Source organism: Schistocerca nitens, chromosome 4 (genome assembly GCF_023898315.1).
Source record: "Schistocerca nitens isolate TAMUIC-IGC-003100 chromosome 4, iqSchNite1.1, whole genome shotgun sequence".
NCBI lineage: Eukaryota > Metazoa > Arthropoda > Insecta > Orthoptera > Acrididae > Schistocerca > Schistocerca nitens.
Genome location: NC_064617.1, coordinates 686,932,850 through 686,960,091, shown reverse-complemented (window position 1 = coordinate 686,960,091; position 27,242 = coordinate 686,932,850). Strand labels below are relative to the sequence as shown.

Below are 27,242 nucleotides of genomic sequence, written 5' to 3'. Positions count from 1 at the left end.
AACCGGTTTTCGGTTACACCGGATTTTTCGTTTCTGGTTTAACCTGACTTAAAAACGCTCGAAATAACTGGGTTCTGAAATGACTGATTTTCGGCTTGTTATTGCTATTATTTCCAGAAATAAACGACTCTCTAACAAAGCTTTAAAAAAGTAATGAAGTTGGAAGAGGAGGAGAACGAGAACGATATGAGATTGAGGTTGTGTCAGAAATTGGTCTCACTGTCTCCGGTAAAGATGGCGAAGGTGAAGGAAACGGTCAGCTGCGACGGAGAGAGCGAAAGGTCAAAAGACGACAAATTTCCTGCATCGCCACTTTTGGATAGTATAAATTTTTTACCCTAAAGCAACCACAAAATTAAAGCAATAAATTTTACCGAAATCCGTATACTTCAGGTTATTTTATTTTATTACTAACGCAACCAGTTTTGGCAATTCATTTTGTCATCTTCAGGCCCCATACGCATACGAAAGTGTGACCCCAACTGACTGAGTTCAGGTCACGCTTTCGTATGGTTGGTTGGTTGGTTGGTTGGTTGGTTGGTTTGGGAAGACCAGACAGCTTGGTCATCGGTCTCATCGGATTAGGGAAGGATGGGGAAGGAAGTCGGCCGTGCCCTTTCAGAGGAACCATCCCGGCATTTGCCTGGAGTGATTTAGGGAAATCACGGAAAACCTAAATCAGGATGGCCGGACGCGGGATTGAACCGTCGTCCTTCCGAATGCGAGTCCAGTGTCTAACCACTGCGCCACCTCGCTCGGTCCGCTTTCGTATGAATCAGTTGCACAACGATTGGGATTCACGGTATCCAGTTTTATGGCGCTATACGATAAGCTCGTTGATTCGAAAATAGGCGTATGGGGCTTGAAGATGGCAAAATGAACTGCCGAAACTGGTTGCGTTCGAAATAAAATACTCTTAGCTTAAAGTCTACGACTTTTGGCAAAGTTTATTGACTTGAAAAGTACGTACCTTCCGATGTCACCTGGCCATAACGGACCGACAGAGAGAAAATTAAGGGATCAGTTATCCTATGTTTATAACACGTCAGTTAATAGATATATCAATCAAATTTACCTTTTTTTCTAACGCACATTGTGAATTTGTTCTGCTTCTTTGATGTCGAAAATATACTGTGCGTCCTGTCGTTTTTAATCTTTGAAAACAAATGGAGCACTTACTCCACTGCTTCCGCGCTTCGCAAAATACGTACAAACTAACGTGGTTTCATTCTGCGATCAAACCGTCTGAAGGCGACACGAGCAAGTACCGAATAGACGAGGCGGAGAATATCTAGTGCAGCACGCGTACCGTGTAGTAGCCCAGACCACACGGCAGCAAGTACGTTATCGTCTCAGCAGTGCTGTACAGATTCTTATGTCATGTGTTTGTTGCTAGTTTCCAACTGTTTCTGTTGTTGTTGAAATAGCATTGATGGTATTTCCCATTTTATGTAACCGCCCATTATTTAAATTTTAAGAATAAGCGTCACTCATTTGTAGTAAAAATGTTACTTAAATTGTTTATTTAAAAATCAAAAATTTTTCTACTTCTGCTATGGGAAAGTTACATGCCATTTTGTTCCCCAGTTATTAGTAAGAAATTTAGAAAACTTGTCGCAGCCGAGACCAAACAAATACCGAAAAATACCGGTTATTCAATACTGAAGTACCGGTACGGTTAAGAGGTCTGTTTTTCCCATCCCTGCTTAGAGGAATGGATTAAGTTTATTTCCAAATAACGTATCCCGCAACGAGCCACCGCAGACGACAGGTTCCTTATATCAAAATACGAAATACCCCTGAACACTCTCTGAAATGATGTTGGTAAGGTTCAGGTTCACCCTCTTTACAACGTGTCCCAGGAGGACTGGTCAATATTCATGGGTGTCAGCAATGATCACTCGAAGCAAAAAGTCATGCAACTATGGGCTCTAAAACGCGTACTGCAAGGGCGATGACCACTTGTTCAGTAGAAGAGATCTGTTTCACAGTAGCGAAGATGAACAAATTCTCGTAGCTCTTAAGGTATGTATTTTAGAGGCCGTGTTTACTAGCCGTTCTTGCTTCGAATTAACGTCCCTGTTATATCTCTGAAAATTGACAAATCCACCAGGGACATCCTGTATACAACATATTATGTTCAATAACTGCAATTAAAAAATGCCAGTCAATGCTTTCTGGAGGTTTACTTTAGTTGAAAGAAATACCAGAACTGTATATTTCATTTTAAACTTTCCCAACCGGGCTCCTCTATTCTACACCCAGCTCACTATGTTTTTACGTTTGGCCGAGCTCTAAAACAATAACCCCTACCCACTTCCATGGAGGAGAAAAAAAACGTTTGAGTCATGTGAGCCTCCAGTAACCAGCTAAAGACATTGGATGAAGTCTGGTTATCCTTGAGGCTAATGTGTTTGTTCAATGGCAAAACTAATCTGATTGTGGAAATAACAGATTTTTTCGTTCACTGTGACAATACTTTGAAATGTCCGAGGTCACCAAACTATGTTTTTCGTCACCATTTCAAACACGCCCGCCTCCTAACTAAATCGTGAACTCAGAACCCTTGCGATGACCCCAGAACCCTTGGCATGTGTTCACTACGTCAGAGCAAACTACTTTCATGGCTCAGACTGGATATTACCTGCATATTTTACGTGCGTAAGTGCGATAACTTTCAATTTCTGGATCTCGGTAGCGAATAGTGATACTGAAAAAGTTTCAAGTTCCCTTGAGAACAACATCTTAAAAGCGCACGGTAAAAATTTCGACGATCGATCGTGACCAGGAATTATAGGCCATGACCCAAAAATCATAGCTTTTTCCAAAAATCGCCCATGAACAAATGGTGCTCTTAACTCATCTAAGGTCCACCCTAGCAATACCTAGTGCAAAAGAACCAATTGCTCAATTTGTCTGGGCTGGAGAAAGTGTGTAATACAAAATTTTTAAGGCTTTCGTGGCCACTTGTTGACAAACTGCCTACTGGCTTCTGTCTCGGGTTATACGGCCGACGCTCATCTAATTATTTTACTGACGTTTCGCCAGCACGAGTGGCTGGCACTGTCAAAGCTTCACCCTCCATTGCCGGTGGTGAACTGGAGCCGAGCTCGCGGCCGCAGACTATATGTACCTGGCGCGCCAACGTCCGAGGGCTTCTCCGCGGTCATTTCCGGTGCGGTTGTAAGTAGGCTGTTTATGTTTTCTTATTGGCAACGTTACGTAGCGCACTGTACGAAAATCACTGGCTGTGCTGTGTGCAGTCTGTGGCTAGTTTGCATTGTTGTCTGCCATTGTAGTGTTGGGCAGCGGCAGCTGGATGTGAACAGCACGTAGCGTTGCGCAGTTGGAGGTGAGCCGCCAGCAGTGGTGGATGTGGGGAGAGAGATGGCGGAGTTTCGAAATTTTTAAAATTGGATGTCATGAACTGCTATGTATATTATGAGTTTTCAACATTATTAAGGTAAATACATTGTTTGTTCTCTATCAAAATCTTTCATTTGCTAACTATGCCTGTCAGTAGTTAGTGCCTTCCGTAGTTAGAATCTTTTATTTAGCTGGCAGTAGTGGCGCTCGCGCTCGCTGTATTGCAGTAGTTCGAGTAACCAAGATTTTTGTGAGGTAAGTGTTTTGTGAAAGGTATAGTTTAATGTTAGTCAGGGCCATTCTTTTGTAGGGATTTTTTGAAAGTCAGATTGTGTTGCGCTAAAAATACTGTGTGTCAGTTTAAGGACAGTCGTGTATAATTGTTAAAAGGGGACGTTTCACGGTTCTCCTCTTGCTACCTGCGAAGGACGTTCGCTGCAGTACGGGAAACAAGGATCCGTTCACCTTAAGGCTTTCTAGTCCCTGTGCTTCGAATTTGACTTGGAGACTTGCAAGCCTAAGGTGTGGTACAGATACGTCGATGATACTTTCGTTGTGTGGAGCCATGGTGAAGAACAGCTCGGTTACTTCCTAAGACACTTGAACAGCCTCCATGCCAACATAAAATTTACCATGGAAGTAGAAAAGGACAAAAAACTGCCACTCCTAGATGTGCTGGTCACAAGGGATGGCGAAAACCTGGGACACAGCGTGTATCGAAAACCGACACACACGGACCGATATCTGCACAAACTATCAAACCAAACCTCCACTCGAGCCAGAAAAGAGGCATGATTAATACGCTCGTAACGCCAGCAGAACGAATATGTGAGCCGCAGCACCTCAGACGCGAAATGCAACACCTGGAAAGTGTTCTGAGGAGCAATGGGTACGCCACAAATTATGTTAGAAGTGTAACAGCGCCAAACATTCGGCGAAGTCAGGAATCAGAAAAATAAATGTCGGGTACGGTCTTTCTGCCACACATTCCCAGAGTGACGGACAGAATCGGCCGTATACTGCGCAAACATGGCGTAAAGATGATTTTCAAACAGACAAGGAAGATCAAAGAGTGTCTTAGATCGGCAAAGGAGAAAAGAGACCCACTTGAAATGTCGGGAATGTACCGTATACCGTGCACATGCGGAAAAGTTGATGTCGGAATGACTGGACGATCAATCCACACCAGGATCAAAGAACAGAAGCGTCATTGCAGGTTGGGGCAGGCGGAGAAATCGGCCGTGGTAGAGCACGCACTGAGTGAGACCAACCAAGTAATAAAATTCGCCGACACGGAAGTTCTGGCTGTGGAGAAGCACTATCACACACTCTTGTTCAGAGACGCTGTAGAAATACAAAAACACGCCAACAGCTTCAATAAAAAAGAGGAAATCCTTAAGGTAAACGGATCCTGGCTTACCGTACTGCAGCGAACGACTTTCGCAGGTAGCAAGAGGAGGACCGCACCGGAAATGACCGCGGAGAAGCCCTCTGACGTTGGCGCGCCAGGTACATATAGACTGCGGCCGCGAGCTCGGCTCCAGTTCACCACCGGCAATGGAGGGTGAAGCTTTGACAATGCCAGCCACTCGTGCTGGCGAAACGTCAGTAAAATCGTTAGATGGACGTCGGCCGAAGAACCCGAGAGAGAAGCGAATAGGCAGTTTGTCAAAGTGTGTAATGCTTACAGAATGAGATTTTCACTCTTCAGCGGAGTGTGCGCTGATATGAAACTTCCTGGCAGATTAGAACTGTGGGCCGGACCGAGACTCGAACTCGGGACCTTTGCCTTTCGCAGTGCTCTACCATCTGAGCTACCCAAATTTTTAATTTTGATCCTACTGCATCATAGCTACGGTATGGCCGTTTTTCCAATGGGAATGCTAATGGGCGCTACGCCAATGGCTATCTCTGATAAATAGAACCCCGAGATATGGCCCTCTGAAAAATCATATTTTCGCGCGGCGTTATGGAACATATTGCTTCCATGCACGGACCTGTGTCGGGTGAGGCCACTTTCTCCCGAATGTCTACATGTTCAAGTAGAGCGAGTTGCTCACCAAGAAGCTTTGGACAAAATAACTGCTATACGCAACGAGACTATTGCAGAGAATGAATATGAAAGTTATTTACTGTTGTTTGAATTTTAATTTTCCTTGTAAATCAGCAGACTTATTTAAATATGGGCAAGAGACGTTTAATGGCGATATTTGTTTTCGCATTCCACCTAGAATCTGATCGCTATAAATGGCATTTCAATGTTTGATTAAGCATGAATGCTTCAGCAGTCCTACGCATTTCGCTGAAGGGGACGAAGATGGAGAGACGACTACGCCGACATCATACTGTGAAGACTATCGGATTTCTGTGTTGGAAGTCATTCGGAGCCTAAACCTGTATACAGATGCCATATCCCAGGATATTATTCAGTGTGTCCACGAATAACTTGCTCACAGTGCTTGCATAGCAAGGAATATCTAAATCTGGATGAGAGAGCGGGGATCATAGTCCTGCACTGCCTACAGTCCTGCTTAACCACTACGCCAACACACTAGGCGAGAACCGTCAGAGTTTACACGTGGAACGCCCACAGCTGAGCCTAGAGTTTCGCTCCACCCTACCGCGACAATTTTACCTTGACCAGCGTTATTCATCCACTGCGTTTACGTGAAGTTTGATTATATGCGTGCAGACCCATGGTATTTGCCCTACTACCAGCTCGCACGGTGTTGTATGAAGACGAAGTGGAATAATACTGTAGATAGGGGCACAACGAACGATATGATTTACGGAGTTTTTGGTGAGGTTTAGGAGGACTATACGAACGAGGTCAACAGTTCCTTCTTTCCTTTAATAATCGAACGATTAAAAAAGATGAACTGATAACTTGATCTTTGTGGGATTGTGTGAGGCAAGGAACTGCGTAAATGCAGAGGACTGGAAAGATAACTTCAAACGGATCAGAACGATTGGAGCAGTTTTTTATAGACCTCACCTTTTGCTGTCGATCATGGCGGCCACGCGTTTTTACGAAGACAGCGTGGAACCAGAAGCAGCTGAACATTTGATCTGGCGTGTGGCTTAGAATGAAAAATTGTGGATGCTCTAAACTTGTTATCCTGAAGTACAGGAATGTCCTCTTCTGACATCTGATTTGACAGCCTGGCGTTATGGCCGATGCTTTCCATTTCATTAATGTTCATGCTCGTATTCATAGCGCTGTATGTTTGCTCCCAAGGTGTCGTATCGCTAATGACACGGCCAGTATGCTTTAGCGGCAAATCCTTTTCAGTAAGCGTTTCATTCTCTTGGAAGACACATTTTAACTAAGCTAATACATCACACGACTATTGCACAGCTGATGATAGCTGTTCTCGAAGAGTAGAGAAAAGTTGCCAAGGATCTCATCAATAATCTCATGAATTCAGACGGGACGCAGAGTTGGCCGTTCGTGGTGACCGAGCAATGTAGAGACGTACATTTATTACAGTCTGCTAGACTAGTAGGAAAGTTTCATTATGTCTTAGTACTTAGAGTGCAATTATACAGGGTGAAAAGTATTTAAACCGACAAACTCTGGGAGGTTGTAGGGGACATCAAAACAAATATTTTTTCCCTAATGTCATTTTTTCCTATGAGGAGTATTTAAACCGGTAGAGGAAGATTTCTCTGGCAAAAAATTAATGAAACCAACAAAAAAGTCCAGAAGGGACATATCTGGGGATCGAGCAGGCCATGGTACAGGACCACCTATGCCAATCCACGTTTCTGGGAACCATTGGTCCAGGAATCGACGCACACGACGACTGAAATGTGCCGGTGCCCCGCCATGTTGGAACCACATGCGTTGTCTTGTAGGGAGCGAGACGTTTTCCAACAATTCTGGCAATGTTCTGGCGAGAAAATTGTAATAGTGCCTGCCATTTAATGGCCTAGGTAGCAGGTGCGGCCCAAGTAAACAGTCCCCAACAACACCGACCGACACATTAACGAAGAACCGCACTTGATGAGCTCTAGTAACTGTGGCATGTGGGTTATCCTCACTCCAAAAATGCGAACTGTGCATGTTGAAGACTCCATCACTCCCGAACGTTGCTTCATCGGTAAACAACACAGAGGATGGAAATGTAGGATGCATTTCACAGTGTCCCAGGTACCACTGCGAAAACTGTGCTCTGGGTGGATAATCAACTGCTTCCAGGTTGTGGACACGCTGTAAGTGAAATGGACGTAACAATTGCTCTCTAAGGACTGTTCTTACATTCGTCTGATTCGTCCCCATGTTACGTGCAATTGCACGAGTGCTGATTGAAGGATCCCGCTCCACATGCTGCAAGACAGCTTCCTCAAATTGCAACGTTCTTACCGTGCGACGGCGTCCCTGTCCATGTAATCTGCTAAATGACCCGGTCTCACGCAGACGTTGGTACACAGCAGCAAAGGTCGCATGATGCGGGATACGGCGATTAGGACATTGTTGTTAAACCCGCTGTGCAGCTCGTCCGTTGTGGTGCGCTACGTAGTACGCACCAAGCATTTCAGTGTACTCACTCCAAGTGTATCGCTCCATTAGTAAACAGAGACAATAGAGACACTGCATTACTACACTGGTGGACAGCAGTTGCCTACAACTGAAGAGCATAATACGGCCTCCACCGATTTAAATACTCCTTAAAGGCGAAAAATGACATATGGCGAAAAATGACATATGGCGAAAAATGACATAAGGGGAAAAATGACATAAGGGGAAAAATGACATAAGGGGAAAAATGACATAAGGGGAAAAATGACATAAGGGGAAAAATGACATAAGGGGAAAAATGACATAAGGGGAAAAATGACATAAGGGGAAAAATGACATAAGGGGAAAAATGACATAAGGGAAAAATGGTATTAGGGAAAAATGACATTAGGGAAAAATATTTGTTTCGATGTCCCCTACAACCTCCCAGAGTTTGTCGGTTTAAATACTTTTCACCCTGTACACACCATGTGATCAAAAGTATCCGGACATCTGGCTGAAAATGACTTAGAAGTTCGTGGAGCCCTCCATCGGTAGCGCTTGAATTCAATATGGTGTTGGCCCACCTTTAGCCTCGATGACATCTTCCATTCTCGCAGGGATACGTTCAGTCAAGGGCGGGAATGTTTCTTGGGGAATGGCAGCCCATTCTTCGCAGAGTGCTGCACTGAGGAGAGGTATCGATGTCGGTCGGTGAGACCTGGCACAAAGTCGGCGTTCCATAACAGCCCAAAGGTGTTCTATAGGATTCAGGTCAGGACTCTGTGCAGGCCAGCCCATTACAGGGATCTTATTGTCGTGTAACCACACCGCCACAGGTCGTGCATTACGAACAGGTGCTCGATCGTGTTGTACGAGGTGCATTCAAGTTCTAAGGCTTCCGATTTTTTTTCTCTGGACTGGAAAGAGATAGAAACATGTGCATTGTTTTAAAATGAGGCCGCGTTCATTGTCAATACGTCCCAGAGATGGCAGCATCGTACGGCAGATGGAATTTTACCGGCAGCAGCGAGAATGAGAACTGTTTTAAATACTTAAAATGGCGACGTTTTCCTTACTTGAACAGCGTGGTGTGAAACCAATTGAAATTCATCGACAGTTGAAGGAGACACGTGGTGATGGAGTTATGGATGTGTCGAAAGTGCGTTCGTGGGTGCGACAGTTCAATGAAGGCAGAACATCGTGTGACGACAAACCAAAACAACCTCTGGCTCACACAAGCCGGTCTGACAACATGATCGAGAAAGTGGAGAGAATTGTTTTGGGGGATCGCCGAATGACTGTTGAACAGATCGCATCCAGAGTTGGCATTTCTGTGGGTTCTGTGCACACAATCCTGCATGATGACCTGAAAATGTGAAAAGTGTCATCCAGGTGGGTGCCACGATTGCTGATGGACGACCACATGGCCGCCCGTGTGGCATGATGCCAAATAATGTTGGCGCACAACGACAGCATGAATGGGACTTGACAATGGATGAGACGTGCATGCCATTTTTCAATCCAGAAACAAAGCGCCAGTCAGCTCAATGGAAGCACACAGATTCACCGCCACCAAAAAAATTTCGGGTAACCGCCAGTGCTGAAAAAACGATGGTGTCCATGTTCTGGGACAGGGAGGGCGTAATCCTTACGCATTGCGTTCCAAAGGGCACTACGGTAACAGGTGCATCCTACGAAAATGTTTTGAAGAACAAATTCCTTCCTGCACTGCAACAAAAACGTCTGGGAAGGGCTTCGTGTGTGCTGTTTCACCAAGACAACGCACCCGCACATCGAGCTAACGTTACGCAACAGTTTCTTCGTGATAACAACTTTGAAGTGATTCTTCATGCTCCCTACTCACCTGACCTGGCTCCTAGTGACTTTTGGCTTTTTCCAACAATGAAAGACACTCTCCGTGGCCGCACATTCACCAGCCGTGCTGCTATTGCCTCAGCGATTTTCCAATGGTCAAAACAGAGTCCTAAAGAAGCCTTCGCCGCTGCCATGGAATCATGGCATCAGCGTTGTGAAAAATGTGTACGTCTGCAGGGCGATTACGTCGAGAAGTAACGCCAGTTTCATCGTTTTCGGGTGAGTAGTTAATTAGAAAAAAAAATCGGAGGCCTTAGAACTTGAATGCACCTCGTAAGATGCAGTCGCCATCCCCGAATCGCTCTTTAACAGTGGGAAGCATGAAGGTGCTTAAGACATCAGTGTTGGCTTGTGCTGTGATAGTGCCAAGAAAAAAAGCAAGGGGTGCATGCCCCCTCCACGAAAAACACGACAACATCGTAAAACACCGCCTCCGAATTTTACTGTTGGTACTACACACGCTGGCAGATGACGTTCACCGGGCATTCATACCCGCACCCTGCCATCGGATCGCCACATAGTGTACTGTGGTTCGTCACTCCACACAACGTTTTTCCACTGTTCAATCGCCCAATGTTTACGCTCCTTACACCAAGAGGGGCGTCGTTTGACATTTACTGGCGTAATGTGTAGCTTATAAGCAGACGCTCGACCATGAAACCTAAGTTTTCTCACCTCCCGTCTAACTGTTATAGTACCTTCAATGGATCCTGATGCAGTTTGGAATTTCTGTGTAATGGTCTGGATAGATGTCTGCCTATTACACATTAGGACCGTCTTCAACTGTCGATGGCCTCTGTCAGTCAACAGACGAAGTCAGCCTGTACGCTTTTGTGCTTCACGTGTCCCTTCACCTTTCCACTTGACTATCACATCGGAAACAGTGGACCTAGGGGTGTTTAGGAGTGTGGAGATCTCGCGTACAGACGTGTAACCCAAGTGTACCCAATCACCTGACCACGTTCGAAGTCCACGAGTTCCGCGGAGCGCCCCATTCTGCTCTCTCACGATGTCTAATGACTACTGAGGTCGCTAATATGGAGTACTTGGCAGTAGGTGGCAGCACACTGCACCTAATATGAAAAACGTATGTTTTGGGGGCGTCCAGACACTTTTGATCACATAGTGTAAATTTACGAGGGCGGTTCAGAAAGTAACCTCCGAGTGGTCACAGTGCGGGTTGTGGGGGGAGTAGCGACGCCATCTGTGCGTTCACGCACTCAACAGGTCAGTCGGCATCAAGCCGTGGTCGAGTGAACGTCGTACCTGCGCTAGTTTAGTTTTTGTGGCAGTTTGAAATGTGTGCTGCAATAGAAAACCCCGCCAAATGTGAAGTGCGTGCTGTCATAAGGTTTTTTACAGCCAAAGGATATTCTGCAGCAGCTATTCATCGTGAGCTTTGTGCCGTGTACGGACCAAGAGTTATGAGTGAAGGAGTTGTCCGTGAATGGGTACGTTTATTTAAACGTGGACGAGAAAACGTTCATGATGAAGAGAGGAGTGGTAGACCATCATTGGTGACTGACGAACTCGTTCAGACAGTTGATGCAAAAGTTCGTGAAAATCGACGTTTCTCAATGTCGGAGTTGTCTACTGGTTTTCCACAGATTTCTAAGACTCTCTTGTACGAGATAGTGACAGCAAGATTGGGTTACCGTAAGTTCTGTGCACGATGGGTGCCCAAAATTCTTACCGACCACCACAAAACTCAAAGAATGGCCTCTGCATTAGACTTTCTGTCACGTTATGAGGACGAAGGAGAACCATTGTTAAACAGAATCGTGACCGGTGACGAAACCTGGATTAAGTACGTGAACCCTGAGACAAAAGAACAATCAAAGATGTGGGCACATTCAAATTCGCCTACCAAACCAAGAAAAGCCTCGCAAGATTTTTCTGCCAGAAAACTGATGGCAACGGTGTTTTGGGATGCCAAAGGGGTGTTGTTGGTTGAATTCATGGAACGTGGTACGACCATTAATCAAGACGTGTACTGTGAAACAATAAAAAAGTTACGACGGGCTATACAGAACAAACGCCGTGGTATGCTGACTTCCGGCATCGTTTTTTTTGCAAGATAACGCCCGTCCTCACTCTGCTCGCAGAACAAAGGCCCTTCTTGAGTCCTTCAAGTGGGACGTTATCAACCATCCACCTTACAGCCCAGACCTGGCGCCAAGTGATTATCACCTCTTCATGCATTTGAAGAAATGGCTCGGGTCACAGCGGTTTGATGACGACGAAGAGCTCAAAGATGCGGTCATAGGCTGGCTCCAGGCACAAGCGGGCGATTTTTATGCAGAAGGAATTTCAAAGCTTGTGAAGAGATACGATAAGTGCCTCAATCGCTATGGAGACTATGTAGAAAAATAGTGCAAAGATGTAGTTGTAAGATGTATATATTAAAATATTTTTATTTAACTTGGTGTATTTTTTTAAATCAACCGGAGGTTACTTTCTGAACGGCCCTCGTATTTCAGTATATTGTATTTTATTTAAAGGAATATTTTGTATGATGTCAGAGTAAACGAAAAACTTACTTTTCACTTATCGTCTCCCTTAATAAGGAATTCTGGAGTGTTAGAGACAATGTGTCATACACAACAGTCCGAATTATTTGCATCTTAACAGTAACAAAGTGGTGAGAACATACGTGTTCACTCAGTGAACAGTTAGTGCTAACGCAGATCTGTCTTCTTTCGTGAAGTCATGTAGAATTCTAATTCATGAGAACAGTATTATTAGAGGCTGAAAAGAAATTTATCACATACTTGCTTAAATACTTACTCGGCTTGACCTTGCTGAGTATCGCAGTGGTTTTCCTGCTGCTGTTGCTGCTTTTTCTGTGACACCTGCTGTGAAGTCTGCTGGTGGAGCTGAGAGGCTTGGTGGTGGTGCTGTTGCAGAGGCAGTTGCTGATGGGGCGACGGAGGCGGTTTCTGCTGTTGTTGCTGCTGCTGCTGCGGCGGCGAAGACTGTTGGTGATCCTGTGGTGGTGATTTGTGATGCTGTTGATGTGCTTCTTGTGTATTTGGCGAAGACTGCTCGTGGTATTGAGAGGGCTGCTGTTGATATGGCGATGGTTGATGGTGGTAAGGGGATGGGAGCTGGTGATAAGGTGATGACTGCTGGTGGTGTGATGACTGTTGGTGATAAGGTGATGGCTGCTGGTGATACTGTAGGCTCTGTTTCTGAAGTGGCGATGGCTGCTGACGGTTCTGTGGGGCCTGTGGGGGTGATGGGAGTTTGTGATCCTGAGTGTCCTGTTGGTTAAGTGGTGATGGCTCTTGGCGCTGTTGTAGTGTTGATGGCTGCTGGTGATGTTGAGGAGCCTGTTGGCTAATTGGTGATGGCTGCTGGTGATGCTGAGGTGTCTGTTGCAGTGGTGACAGTTGTTGATGTTGAGGGGGCTGTTGGTGTATTTCTGATGGCTGCTGGTGGTGTTGAGCAGCCTGATGATGAGGTGGCAGCTGTTGGTGATTAAGTGGGGACTGTGGATGTGGTGAAGCTGCTTGTTGGAGATATGGAGATTTCTGATGGGGTGAAGGTTGTTGGTGGTATGGGGACTGCTGATGGGGTGAAGGCTGCTGGTGATGGTATGGGGACTGCTGATGCGGTGAAGGTTGCTGGTGATGGTATGGGGACTGCTGATGCGGTGAAGGTTGCTGGTGATGGTATGGGGACTGCTGATGCGGTGAAGGTTGCTGGTGATGGTATGGGGACTGCTGATGCGGTGAAGGTTGCTGGTGATGGTATGGGGACTGCTGATGCGGTGAAGGTTGCTGGTGGTGATATGGTGACTGCTGATGTGGTGAAGGTTGCTGGTGGTGATATGGGGACTGCTGGTATGGAGAAGGCTGTTGGTGGTGATACAAGGGCTGCTGAAGAGGTGAAGACTGTTGGTGATGCTGAGTGTGCTGGTACTGCTTCTGGGGCGGTTGTTCTTGCTGATCTTTTTGTTGTTGCTCTTGTAAGTGGTTCTGCTGCAGTTGCTGTTCTTTCTGTTCCACTTGTTGTTGCCAATGCTTTCTGTCTTCCACTTCAACATCCATTGGCCGTCGTTTAGCGCCGTTCTTTTCCTTTGACCCGGAAATTCCTAAAAGACAAAATGATTCATTTTACTAACCATGATACATCATATCTCTAAATATAGAAAGTGGGTATCGAAAGGAAAAATTTCTCTATGATGTTTATCGTTACTATTTTAGAGCTACTTTTATTACTGTTCCACGTAACAAGACGAATAAGACAAATAATACACAATGAAATCATCATACAAAATGAAACAGAGGTACTTTTGAAATGCTTTATAGTACATACTAATTCCGCAGCGGACCGGCGCTTATGTGCAAGAGTTTCAGTTATTCCACAACACCCAATCGAAATTACTGGAAGTGTAAAAAAATAGAACTCGGCGTACACGTCAGAAATACGTACTTTTATACTTTCTTTGCAGGCTATAAATAAGTTCCTATGATATTCTACGTGGCAACGATGTTCTTACTTTCTTTGTCACTTTCAGTTCGGATTTTTCATAGAATTTAGGTATATCTGAGACTAAGTTCGTAACTACTTATTAAGAAAAAGTTAATCTTTTCTGTGACTCATTCATTAATAGTATAAAAGGTCGCACAATACGAAGCACTATTTCCAAAAATCACATAGTTGAAATTAAACATTTTACTAACCGATTTTTGCCCTGCATACTACTCAGATCGGATAATGTATGAGAGTCAATCAATAATTAGACAGATAAATTGGTCTGGAGAAAAAAGCGTTTGTTTCTGCAAAACAATACTTTTTCTACTTTTCAAAATAATCCCATTGAACATTTATGCACTTGTTCCAACGGGTTGCAGGCTTTTTTATTCCGGCTGCAAATAATTCTTTATCTTGATGTTTCAACCAATTTCCCACAAACTTTTTCAAGACCTCGTTGTCCTGGAAACCCTTTCTACGTAATGCACCAAAAAAAAATGGAAATCACTAGGTGCTAAATCAGGACTGTAAAGGGGATGAGGCAGTATTTCCCAGCCCATTTTGTCGATGGTTTCACGGGTTAGTTGTACAATACCAGGATGTGCGTTGTCTTGCTGGAGAATCACACCTCTCCTCTGATATCCAAGAAGTCTCTCTCTCATGGCTGGCTTCACCTTGTTTAAAAGCAAATCCGAGTAGTATTGGCTGTTCATTGTACGCTGCTCTTCGAGATAATCACAAAAATACGGATCTTCTGCATCCCAACACACCGTCAACATGACTTTCCCTGCTGATGCTTGGGTTTTTAATTTTTTCTTCACAGGTCAGTTGGTGTGCTTCCACTCCATGCTTTGTCTTTTTGATTCTGGCTCAAAATCGTGGACCCAAGTTTCATCAAAAGTTAAAATTTTGCTGAGGAAGTGCTCACCTTCTCTTTCATAACGCTCCTTTAGCTCTGTGCACACTCTCAACCTTGTTTCCTTGTGTAGACGCGCCAACTCCTTTGGGATCCATCTTGCACATGTTTTGTAATACTTCAGCTTGTTACAGATGTTACGAACTGTACCAGTACTAATTGAACCTTATCAACTAGCATCTCCACAGTTACACGGCGGTCGGCACGAATAATGTCGTCAATTCGACTTCCAAGTGAGGGACTTGAAATTGCAACTAGTCGGCCAGAGCGGTGTTCGTTAGTCAGTGAGTCGCGACCATTTTTGAACTGCTCTACCCACTTGTAAAAAAAATTACACGATTCATAAAACCTTCACCACAAACTTTAGACATTCTACAGTATATATTCACTGGTTTCTCGCCTACAGCAAGTAAAAAACGGACAACAGAACGTTGTTCAACTAATGTGGACGTTTCAAGCGGACTCGCCATATTGAAACATATTTTTGAGGTTATAAACAAAACAATGTTGATACATCAGCTGATCAGTGCTCGTCCCAGTGATGCCAACTTGAAGCCATGAAAGTATCAAACTTGCCCTGCTAACAGTTTTTTCCCAGGACAATTTGTCTCTTAATTATTGAAGAACCCTCGTACCTATCGAAAAATTTCCACAGATAGATAGACAGACAGATAGATAGATAGATATTTGACATCCGTGTCACTTGACTGCGTGTTGGTGCGGAATGCTTTACAAAAGTCTTCAACTTTTGCTTGAGCAAGCAGCAAAGAATATTTGTAATAATGACCAATGTTTGTTGATGGGAGATTAAATTCAAGGATGGAGGAATGACATGGGCACGAACAACCAGGAAAATACTGATTGGAAAGTTAAAACGGAGATTTCCACAACGCTATGAGTTTAGGAGCTTATGACTTCGATGGTGAATGTTCTGAACAAATAATTAAAGAATTATACTTAACTCGAAGCAGCACAACTTGTCAGCTTAAATGAAATAACACTGAAAGAAACAGAGTGGAACTCCTAAGCACAGTGTTGGAGGAAGTCGCTACGTGCAGTGATATGTTTGCATTGATCGAACTGAAAGGCAAGTTAAACAGCCAAACGAGAATAGAGTGTTGTGAGAGGTACGCTGGACATGGACGAAGACGACGTCTGTGGTGAGCATCCACGTTTCTATGCTACGGTCATGCATTCGCTTTCGGACGCCTCTTTTGGAAAGAAGGAACGAAGTCCCTTTGACGATATCGTTGAGATTTGGACCAGATGGAGCAGTAACGACGGTGACCTCTTCAAAAGCAACTTTCTGGCATTCACCGTTACTGGTTTCGGGAAGCACGGAAAGAAGCCTGGTTGGCCGGAGATCTCACTCCTCCCGAAATGGAGTCAGTGCCTTCACACGTTCGTGACTGGCGCTCAAGATTGTCAGTATGAGCTGAGAGGCCGTACGGCTGACGCTTTTAAGCGAGTGATTTCTTGTGTTGAACACTGCGTATTGTTCAGTTTAGTTGTCAGATAAGAAAACATGTTTACGTAAGCAACTAGAAAAGTCTCAAGACTCATTTTCTTGCCTTTCAAATTGTTATCTTTTCCTCGGTTTTTCGCAGTGTGCATTGTTTGAAATGACGGTTAAACAACCTATACTGGGAAGAAGAGCATAAAGCAACAAAAACAGATGGAGCCGTAGTTACTGATTGTACTTTAAGAACGAGTATGACATTAATGAAAATGAACGAGAGAACGATGGCTGGAAATTAAGAATTCACTTGAATCACAGTACAGTATCATGGGCACAAATGAGTTACGTGACACTGCAGTATCGAAAAAGGTGGCCAGTATGATAATGGAATATATGCTGATCAACAATCAACACTGGCAACAATAAACAAGCCACTGAAATCTTCGTTCTCTTGATAACAAACCAGTGGACCTCTTCAGGCTACACTTAAAACACAAAATGCTTCAGCGCGTAGTTGATGAAAGAACGACAGTTCAGAGAATATATTTCTAATCAAACATATATAAAAACAGGCCTAGAATCCACCGCTGGGAACGTGGAAGCATATAACAACTACTGAAGATATCTAAAATTTGTCTGTCCAACAACAAGAAAATGCATACTTTTGTCATCAAACGTGTTTCGTTTTATTGATATAGTGGTGGTATTTTAGGTCCGATTTTCGTTCACATCAAGGAGTGTTGTCTGCCTGCACATTTTTTGGTATTTACTCACGGCTGTTCTTTGCTTAGTCCCACATCGCTTTGCTGCATTATACATTTGTTGATGTGAAACGTGACAAAATATGGTACCACTACTGTTAGCACGCAAATTAAGAACGTAACAATTCGACTTTCTGAGAATTTCTTTAAATGTAAGAATACCGGAAAAAATCTCTTGTTTGAAAATTCATAAAAGGTTACAAGTTTGGGCAAAGGAAGTTATTACCGTCTTATGTTCATTCCAGTTAGCTAAGAACCCCGCCATCTAACTACCCAAAACTCAATATTTAAATTTGTTGTATCAACTTTAATAATTCATAAGTAACACTACCATGTACAATATTTGTGAAGCAAAATTATGAGAATCAAATTTTCTTTTACAAACACTTATTTTTTGTCAGGTTACCTTCCATTCGGAAAGTGGATGCACTCAGCAACTGTATGTGACTCATAAATTATTGAGTGCAACAATCAGTCATCCTTTTTAGATTTTATTATGCAAATCCAGATTTCGGCTAGTAGCTAGCCATTCTCAATGCTAAACATACAAGAAGTACATAGTCAGATGCTATAATAAAAAGTTACAACTAATGGCATAACATATGGTTTATATATTACATACCGCTATTTTTTATTCTCAATGCATGTAGGTCCCTGTTGTTCGGACGTCTGTCACAGATCTTTGAATACTACTGTATGTAGAAGGTAGGCTGTGTGGAGAACACATTAGTTGGTTGTACGGCGCCCTCTATATGAACTACGTATATAAAATTTAAGGGAAGAAAGATACTTCAAATTTACATGGGAATTTCATAAAATAAAAACATAAGTAAAAGTCTTTATATTGCTGTCCGACTTATTTCATATTTGCCGGTAAATATAGAAAATATATATAAGAAAACACATCAGGTAATTTCCAGGTTTCACTCCTTATGAGTCGTTTTATTCTTTAAACATCTAAGTAACGTCAGATGGGTAAAACCCTTTTTTAAAAAATTATTTCTAAGACAAGAAGGTACATGCTATATACAACAATGAGAGTTTTTTTTGTGGTTTTAGGGCGCTCAACGTAACGGTCATTAGCGCCCAGACTACTGTAGGAATGCACCGCGAGTCACAAGTTTAAAACAGCAACGAAACGGAAAACACGATGAAAGACACTGACAGGCATAGGATTAAAAAAGAAAACAGCATAATCAAATGTCCTGTGAGAGGGTTGTCAAATTGATAAAATGAAGAACGCGAGCAGCTGCTCGTGGGTCATCCGCTAAAATGGCTTCTACAGTACATGGCAGGCCAAGATCGAGACGCAGGGTGTTAAAATCCGGACACGACGTTAAAATGTGGCGGACCGTCAGCAATTGCCCACATGGGCAGAACGGCGCCGGCGCAGCCGTCAGCAGATGGCGATGGCTGAACCGGCAGTGGCCAATTCGCAACCGGGCCAAAACTACCTCCTCCCGCCGAGAAGGGCGTGAGGAGGACGTCCAAGCCACGGGAAGAGCTTTCAAGGCCTGAAGCTTGTTGTCTGGAAGTGCAGCCCAATCGGCATGCCACAGCGATACAATGCGCCGACAAATTACCCTGCTACAATCTGACGAAGGGACACAACAAGAAGCTGTCCGAGGCTGGAGGACCGCAGCCTTGGCCGCGGCATCTGCAGCTTCGTTCCCAGGGATACCGACATGGCCAGGAACCCACATAAAGCTAACCGGAGAACCGACGTCCACCAGCTGTTGAAGAGAGCGTTGTATCCGGTGCACGAAAGGGTGAACCGGGTACGGATCACCGAGGCTCTGGATAGCGCTCAGGGAATCGGAGCAGATGACATATGCAGAATGTCGGTGGCGGCAGATGTAAAGGACAGCCTGGTAGAGGGCAAAGAGCTCAGCTGTGAAGACCGAACAATGGCCATGGAGCCGATATTGGAAACTTTGTGCCCCAACAATAAAAGAACACCCGACCCCGTCATTGGTCTTAGAGCCATCTGTATAAATGAAGGTCATATTAATGAACTTCGAACGAAGTTCGACAAAACGGGTGTGGTAGACTGAACCGGGGGTAACCTCCTTCGGGAGCGAGCAGAGGTCAAGGTGGACGCGAACCTGAGCCTGGAGCCAAGGTGGCGTGTGGCTCTCGCCCACTCGAAAGGTGGCAGGGAGTGAAAAATTAAGGTGTTGAAGGAGGCGACGAAAGCGAACTCCAGGGGGTAGCAGGGCGGAGACATACAACCCGTATTGACTGTCGAGAGAGTCATCAAAAAAGGAACGATAAGACGGGTGGTCGGGCATTGCCAGTAGCCGACAGGCATACCGACAAAGCAGTATATCGCGCCGGTAGGGGAGTGGCAACTCACCAGCGTCAGCATGAAGACTCTCGACGGGACTAGTATAAAACGCTCCGATCGCAAGTCGTAAACCCCGATGTTGTATGGAGTTAAGGCGGCGTAAGATGGATGGCCGTGCAGAGGAGTATACGAAGCTCCCATAATCCAGCTTGGAGCGGACGATCGACCGATATAGGCGAAGTAGGACGGTTCGATCCGCTCCCCACGACATACCACTGAGAACACGGAGGACATTGAGAGAACGGGTACAACGGGCAGCCAAATAAGACACATGTGGAGACCAACTAAGTTTCCTGTCAAATGTAAGACCTAAAAATTTTGTTGTCTCCACGAATGGGAGAGCAACGGGACCGAGTCGTAAGGACGGTGGGAGAAACTCCTTGTAGCGCCAGAAGTTAATACAGACCGTCTTCTCGGCAGAAAAACGGAAGCCATTGGCGACACTCCAGGAGTAAAGACGGTCAAGAGAACGCAGAAGACAGCGCTCCAGGAAACACGTACGCTGCGCGCTGCAATAGATGGTAAAATCGTCCACGAAAAGGGAGCCTGATACATCTGCTGGGAGGCAATCCATTATTGGATTGATCGCTATGGCGAAGAGAGAGACGCTCAAAACTGAGCCCTGTGGCACCCCATTCTCCTGGCGAAAGGTGTCTGACAGGACAGAACCCACACGTACCCTGAACTGTCGATCCATTAAAAAGGAACGAATAAAAAGTGGGAGGCGACCGCGAAGGCCCCATGTATGCATGGTGCGGAGAATGCCCGCCCTCCAACAGGTGTCGTAAGCCTTCTCCAAATCAAAGAACACAGCCGCGGTCGGGCGCTTCCGCAAGAAGTTATTCATAATGAAGGTCGACAAGGTAACCAGATGGTCAACAGCAGACCGGCGCCTACGAAATCCACATTGTACATTGGTAAGGAGGCGTCGAGACTCGAGCAGCCATACCAATCGAGAGTTAACCATTCGCTCCATCACTTTACAGACACAGCTGGTAAGCGAGATGGGTCGATAACTGGAAGGCAAGTGCTTGTCCTTCCCCGGCTTAGGAATCGGGACAACAATAGACTCGCGCCAGCATGCGGGAACATGTCCCTCAATCCAGATGCGATTGTAAGTACGAACAAGAAAACCTTTACCCGCAGGAGAAAGGTTCTTCAGCATCTGAATATGAATAGAATCAGGCCCTGGAGCGGAGGACCGTGATCGGCCAAGTACATTTTCGAGTTCCCGCATGGTGAATAGGACATTATAACTTTCACGATTCGAGGAGCGGAAGTTAGGTGGCCCAGCCTCCTCTGCTGTTTGCGGGGGAGGAAGGCAGGGTGGTAATGAGCGGAGCTCGAAACCTCTGCGAAAAAGCGGCCGAAGGCATTGGAGACAGCCTCAGGGGCCACAAGGACGTCATTCGCGACCGTCAAGCCAGAAACTGGTGAGTGGACCTTAGTGCCAGATAGCCGGCGCAGGCTACCCCAGACAACAGAAGAAGGAGTAAAACTGTTGAAGGTGCTTGTGAAAGCAGCCCAGCTGGCTTTCTTGCTTTCTTTAATAATACGACGACACTGTGCACGTAATCGTTTATACTTGATACAATTCGCCACTGTAGGGTGGCGTTTAAAGGTGCGTAAAGCACGTCGACGAGCACGTAAAGCGTCTCTACATGCTGCGGTCCACCAGGGGACCGGTACGCGACGTGGAGAAGAAGTAGGGTGAGGGATAGAATATTCAGCAGCAGTGAGAATGGCTTCCGTGAGGTGTGCGACCTGACTATCGCAGCTTGTGAATGTTTGATCCTGAAAGGTCGCCCTGGAAGAGAAGAGCCCCCAGTCTGCTTTGGAGATGTTCCAACTAGATGAGCACGGAGAGGGGGTATGCTGCAGGAGATGGATAACACACGGAAAGTGGTCGCTCGAATATGTATCAGAAAGTGCATACCACTCGAACCGGCGTGCAAGTTGGGGAGTACATATAGAGAGATCTAAATGGGAATAGGTGTGAGATGTGTCCGAAAGAAAAGTATGGGCGCCAGTATTGAGGCAGACAAGATTGAGCTGGTTGAAAAGGTCTGCTAACAGGGAGCCCTCGGGCAGGATGCTGGAGAGCCCCAAAGGGGATGGTGGGCATTGAAGTCTCCAGTTAACAAAAACGGTGCAGGTAGCTGAGCAATAAGTTGCATCATGTCTGCCCTGGTAACGGCAGACGACGATGGAGTGTAAACGGTACAAATGGAAAATGGAAAAGTGGGGAGAGTAATGCGGATGGCAACTGCCTGCAGGCCGGTGTGCAACGTGATGGGATCGTAGTAAATATCATCCCGGACCAGCAACATAACCCCTCCATGAGCTGGGATACCTACCACAGGGGGTAGGTCAAAACGCACAGAGGTGTAGTGTGCCAAGGCAATTTGATCGCATGGGCGTAGCTTCGTTTCCTGGAGGGCTACGACGAGCGGACGGTGCAAGCGGAGCAGCAACTCCAAGTCCTCTCGGTTGGAGCGAATGCTGCGAATATTCCAGTGAATAAGTGCCATCGTAAGAAAAAAAAAAGGGAAGATGAAAGAAGGGGTCACCTCGAAGGCCGCTGAGGGCCTGGCTTCGAGCGAGCACTGCCGCCGCTATCAGTAGGCGGACAGTCAGCGTCCATTGGGTCTATAGGTTCATCGGCCATCTTGGGAAGATGGCCGGGAGGGGGAGCTTCCTCCGCCGGTGAACGGCCAGATGTTCGGCTGCCAGCGGTGCGGCCAGGCGAAACGGATGACGGCCTGGGGCGGCAACCGCTGGGTGGCGCAGGAGAAGAATGCGCCGTGGCGGAGAAGGAGAACTGTGCTTCCTATTAGCCTTCTTGGAAGGTCGTTTGGTGGAAGTACTGGTCGATGGCTGGGAGGTTGAGGTACGTAGGAAGTCTGCACGGGACGGTTCCTTCTTGAAGGCCCGTGCATCTGACTTCTGGGTCTTCGTCTTAGCAGAAGCTGATGAAGGGGCTGGTGCCTGTGGGGTGATGGGAGGAAGAGGAGACGTCGACCGCGCGATCTTAGCACTGGCCGAACGGACGACCGTGGTGCTGAAGGTCAGATCGCAGGTCTGGGTTGCCACCTCCCTGGTAGTCCGAGGAGAGGCGAGGACAGTACTGTATTTCCCCGCTGGGAGCAGCGTGGGCTTCCTACTAGCCAATAGCTTGCGAGCAGCCGAGGTGGACACTTTCTCTTGGACCCGAATTTCTTGGATACAGCGTTCTTCCTTATAGACAGGACAGTCGCGGGAGGATGCGGCATGGTCACCCTGACAGTTCACACAACGAGGAGACGGAGGTGGACAGTCACCCTCATGGGCATCCCTGCCACAAGTGACACATTTAGCCGCATTGGAACAAGACTGGCGAGTGTGATTGAAACGCTGACACTGGTAGCAGCGCGTAGGTGTCGGGACATAGGGGCGAACAGAAATAACCTCGTAGCCCGCTTTGATGTGCGATGGCAGCTGAACACTATCGAAGGTCAAGAAAAGTGTCCGGGTCGGTACAAGGTCATTGTTGACCTTTTTCATGACCCTGTGGACAGCCGTCACGCCCTGCTCAGCGAGGAAAGATTGAATCTCCTCGTCAGTCAAGCCGTCGAGGGATCTAGTATAGACCACACCACGAGACGAGTTCAAAGTTCGGTGAGCCTCCACCCGGACAGGGAATGTGTACAGGAGTGTGGCCCGAAGCAGTTTTTGTGCCTGAAAGGCGCTCTCAGTTTCGAGTAATAAGGTACCGTTGCGCAACCTGGTACAAGATTTAACAGATCCGGCTATGGCATCGACGCCCTTCTGGATAACGAAAGGGTTGACAGAGGAAAAATCCTTTCCGTCCTCAGATCGAGAAACGACGAGGAACTGTGGGGCAGGCGGTAGTACTTTTGTCACTGGTAGCTGGTCACGTTTCCGTTTTTGGGCAGAAGTCGAGAGAGATGGATTGAAATCCATTGCGGAGGAATCCCCCATGATTGCCAGCGTCTCCGATGGCGCGCTCCTTCCTTGTGGGGACCCTCTCAGAGGGCACTCCCGCCTTGGGTGAATGTTTACACCTCAGGTCACACCTCCCGAGAAACAGACGGAGGGACCAATCGGCATGGTCAGAAGGTATCAGCTCAGGCAATCACCCCTCCCCGGGCCTGGCCTGTACCAGGGGGTACGCGCGTGCCTTACATGTCTACCCAGGGCGGGGAATTACGCGTTACCCCGTCACCGGCTACGCGTGCGAACGCGTGGGTCGGCCTTCAGGCGCGCACAGGGAGGAAGGAAGAAGAGGAAAAAGGAGAGAGAGAGAGAGAGAGAGAGAGAGAGAGAGAGAGAGAGAGAGGAGAGAGAGAGGGAGAGGGAGGGAGAGAGAGAGAGAGAGAGAGGACAGTGTCTCAAACGCCGAGGCGGAGACCAGAGAAGGCAAGGAGAAGAAGGGAATGAGAAGGCAAGGAGAAGAAGGCAATAAAAAGGCAAGGAGAAGAAGGCAATGAGAAGGCAAGGAGAAGAAGGCAATGAGAAGGCAAGGAGATTATGCAGGGGAAAGAATAAGGAAGACAGTGAGGTGGAGAAGAGCAAAGAAAGGAACCAACCAAAGGAAGGTAGAAACGAGAAGTGAAAAAGCAAAATGACCGCAAATAGAGGTCGTGGAACCGTCCGTCTCCGGACGCAGGCGCTAACTACCCCCGTGAGGGGGAGGGACTCCTTTTAGTCGCCTCTTACGACAGGCAGGAATACCTCGGGCCTATTCTTACCCCGGACCCGCAGGGGGGAACAATTAGAGTTGATCTGATTTAAACGTTTTTATCTTTGACCCAGAGGGAACGAAGTAGCTCCTGCCATCTTGCCAATATGTAGCAGCCTTTAGCATAATATTGTACGAGCATGATGGTTATAAGTCTGAACCTACAGAACTTTCTCCATGGTATGTTAGCTCAGATGCATGTACATTGTTATTAACAGCAATTCAGTATGTTGGTTTTATTGTATTTATAAGAAAAATCGGTTTGAAGTGACAAAGAGGCTAGTACCCTCTATATCTGTAACGGAATAGCCCAGCTACACCATCCATCCATCCATCCACCCACCCACCCACCCACCCACCCACCCATCCACCCATCCACCCATCCATCCGGCTGACATTTGGCGACATCTATGAACTATTTAGCAAATAATAGGAACAATATACCTGTTATGATGTTTTAATAAAGAGAGAAAAATAATACAAAGATAAAAACATTTCAATCAGATCAACTAACAGTTGTATATATCATGTACCTTCTTGTGTCTTATAAATAATTTTTTAAAAGAAGGTTTTACCCATCTGACGTTACTTAGATGTTTAAAGAATAAGACAACTGACTCACAAGGAGTGGAACATGGAAATTTTCATATATTGACCGGCAAATGTGAAAAGTCAGACAGCAATGTAAATAATTTTACTTATGTTTTTATTTTATGAAATTCCCATGTAAATTTGAAGTGTTTTACTTCTCTTAAATATTATGTACGTAGTTCATATAGAGGGCGTCATACAACCAACCAACGTGTTCTCTACCTTCTGTATACAGTAGTACTGTGACTGACGCCCGAACATCAGGGACTTACATGCACTGAGAATGAAAAACAGCGGTAAATAATATACAAACCATATAAATTATGCCATTGGTTGTAACTTTTTATTATAGCATCTGACTCAGTACTTTTGTATTTTTAGCACTGAGAATGACTACTAGACGAAAACTGTATTTGCATAATAAAATCTAAAAAGGACGACAGATTGCTGCACTCTATAATTTATAAGCTTATTTTTTGGTAATGTCTCTTTTTCACGCCCTCGAATGCTGTAATACAATCTGAAGCACATACTGGTTCCCTTTCTCGTTTTTGTATACTAGTGATTGCAGTCCTGCATGTGCGTGGCGCCTCTTTCTGGCCTAAAGTTTACAACCTTCAGTTTTAAAAAAACTTAAGTTTAAACATAGGACTGAAGCCCCCATTCAGTAACTTTCACACACAGCTGTAACCAGCTCTTTTCCAGTCTTACATCGCAATGGCAGCACTACAAGAAGTTGGTCAATAACAGAAATTCAAATAATCACAGGAGGTCTCGCTTCCACATTGTTAACTCTTAATGTTGCTAATAATTTACCATCCCAATTGATGTTAGCAGCCTGCATTTTCTTATTCTTAGCAATTAGAATGTGAAATGATTCCCCGTCACTGATCGTTCATCTACCAGCGAGCTTGGGAGTCATTACTGTTTGTCGTCATCTCTTTTTTACTTTGTGGTGATGGAATTTTTGCCACAGTGTTAACGGTCGCCGATCCTGGAGGTTACCCGAAATCACGTAACTCTAAGCCTTCCTTGAACTTTAAGTTATCACCATAGGTGCACTGAAAAAAATCTCATCATAGCAATTTAAACGACCGAAATAGCAGTAAAATTAACGGTATTAAATGTGCAATGCATTCTTGTTTTTAAATACACTGAAAGGAAAAAAAATCGCAACGTCAAAAATAATGTAGAGTAATGAAATTTCCGCCTGAATGTTGAATGCAAGTATGCAAACGTGCATGCATTGTGCTGCACAGGTGCCGACGTCAGTTTGTGGGATGGAGAGCAATACCTGTTGCACGTGGTCAGGCAATACAGGGACGGTTAGTGCTGTTTGTGGAAGACGCTGAAGTTGTCCGATGAAGTCCCACACGTGCTCGATTGGAAACAGAGCTGGTGATCGTGCAGGCCAAGGCAGCAAGTCAACGCTCTGTTGATGGTTGGTTGGTTGGTTTATAACAGCGGTATGTGCGCGAGCGTTATTCTGTTGCGAACACCCCCCGGAATGCTGTTCATGAAGGGCAGCACAACAGGTCGAATCATCAGATTGACGTACAATTTTGCAGTCAGGATACGTGAAATAACAATGAGAGTGTTCCTGCTGCCACAAGAAACCGCACCTCCAATCATTACTCCAGGCGTAGGTCCAGCGTGTATAGGCTACAGACTGGTTGCAGGCTCTCACCTAGCTTCCTCCTAGCCAACACATGGCCATCACTGGCACCGAGGCAGAACCAGCTTTCATCAGAAAACAACAGACCTTCCCCCCCCCTCCCCCCTCGCCCTTCATTAAGGTCTTCGCTTGACACCACGGAAGTCGCAAATGGTGGTGGTTTGGGCCCAATAGAACGCACCTTACAGGGAGTCTGGCTCGCTGTCCTGAAGTACCCGATTTGTTACAGTTCGTTGCCTCACTGTGGTGCCAACTGCTGTTCAGATTACTACTGGAGATGTTGTATGATGCGATCTCAAACACGATAGCCCTCCCTTTCGGTAGTGCCACGTGGCCACCCAGCGCCCAATCTCCTTGCAACTGTATATCTTCGTGATTACTACTGCCGGCAATCATGCACAGCGGCTACAGTCCTGGCATGTTTTCCGCAATAATGCAGAAGCAACACCCACCTCTTGTAGCCCTATTACACGACCTTATTCAAACTCAGTGAAGTGTTGATAATGGCGTCTTTGTCGCCTTAGGGAC

At 45.8% G+C, this 27,242-nt stretch overlaps 1 protein-coding gene across 1 annotated transcript in view; it reads right to left on the bottom strand.

Annotated features, from left to right (window-relative positions):
• LOC126252989 (uncharacterized) overlaps positions 1-27,242 on the bottom strand; it is a 999,773-nt gene that overhangs the window by 345,670 nt on the left and 626,861 nt on the right. The window contains exon 6 of the mRNA XM_049954016.1: positions 12,533-13,841. Coding sequence (XP_049809973.1) covers positions 12,533-13,841 — 1,309 coding nt within the window. The remainder of the gene's footprint in view (positions 1-12,532; positions 13,842-27,242) is intronic.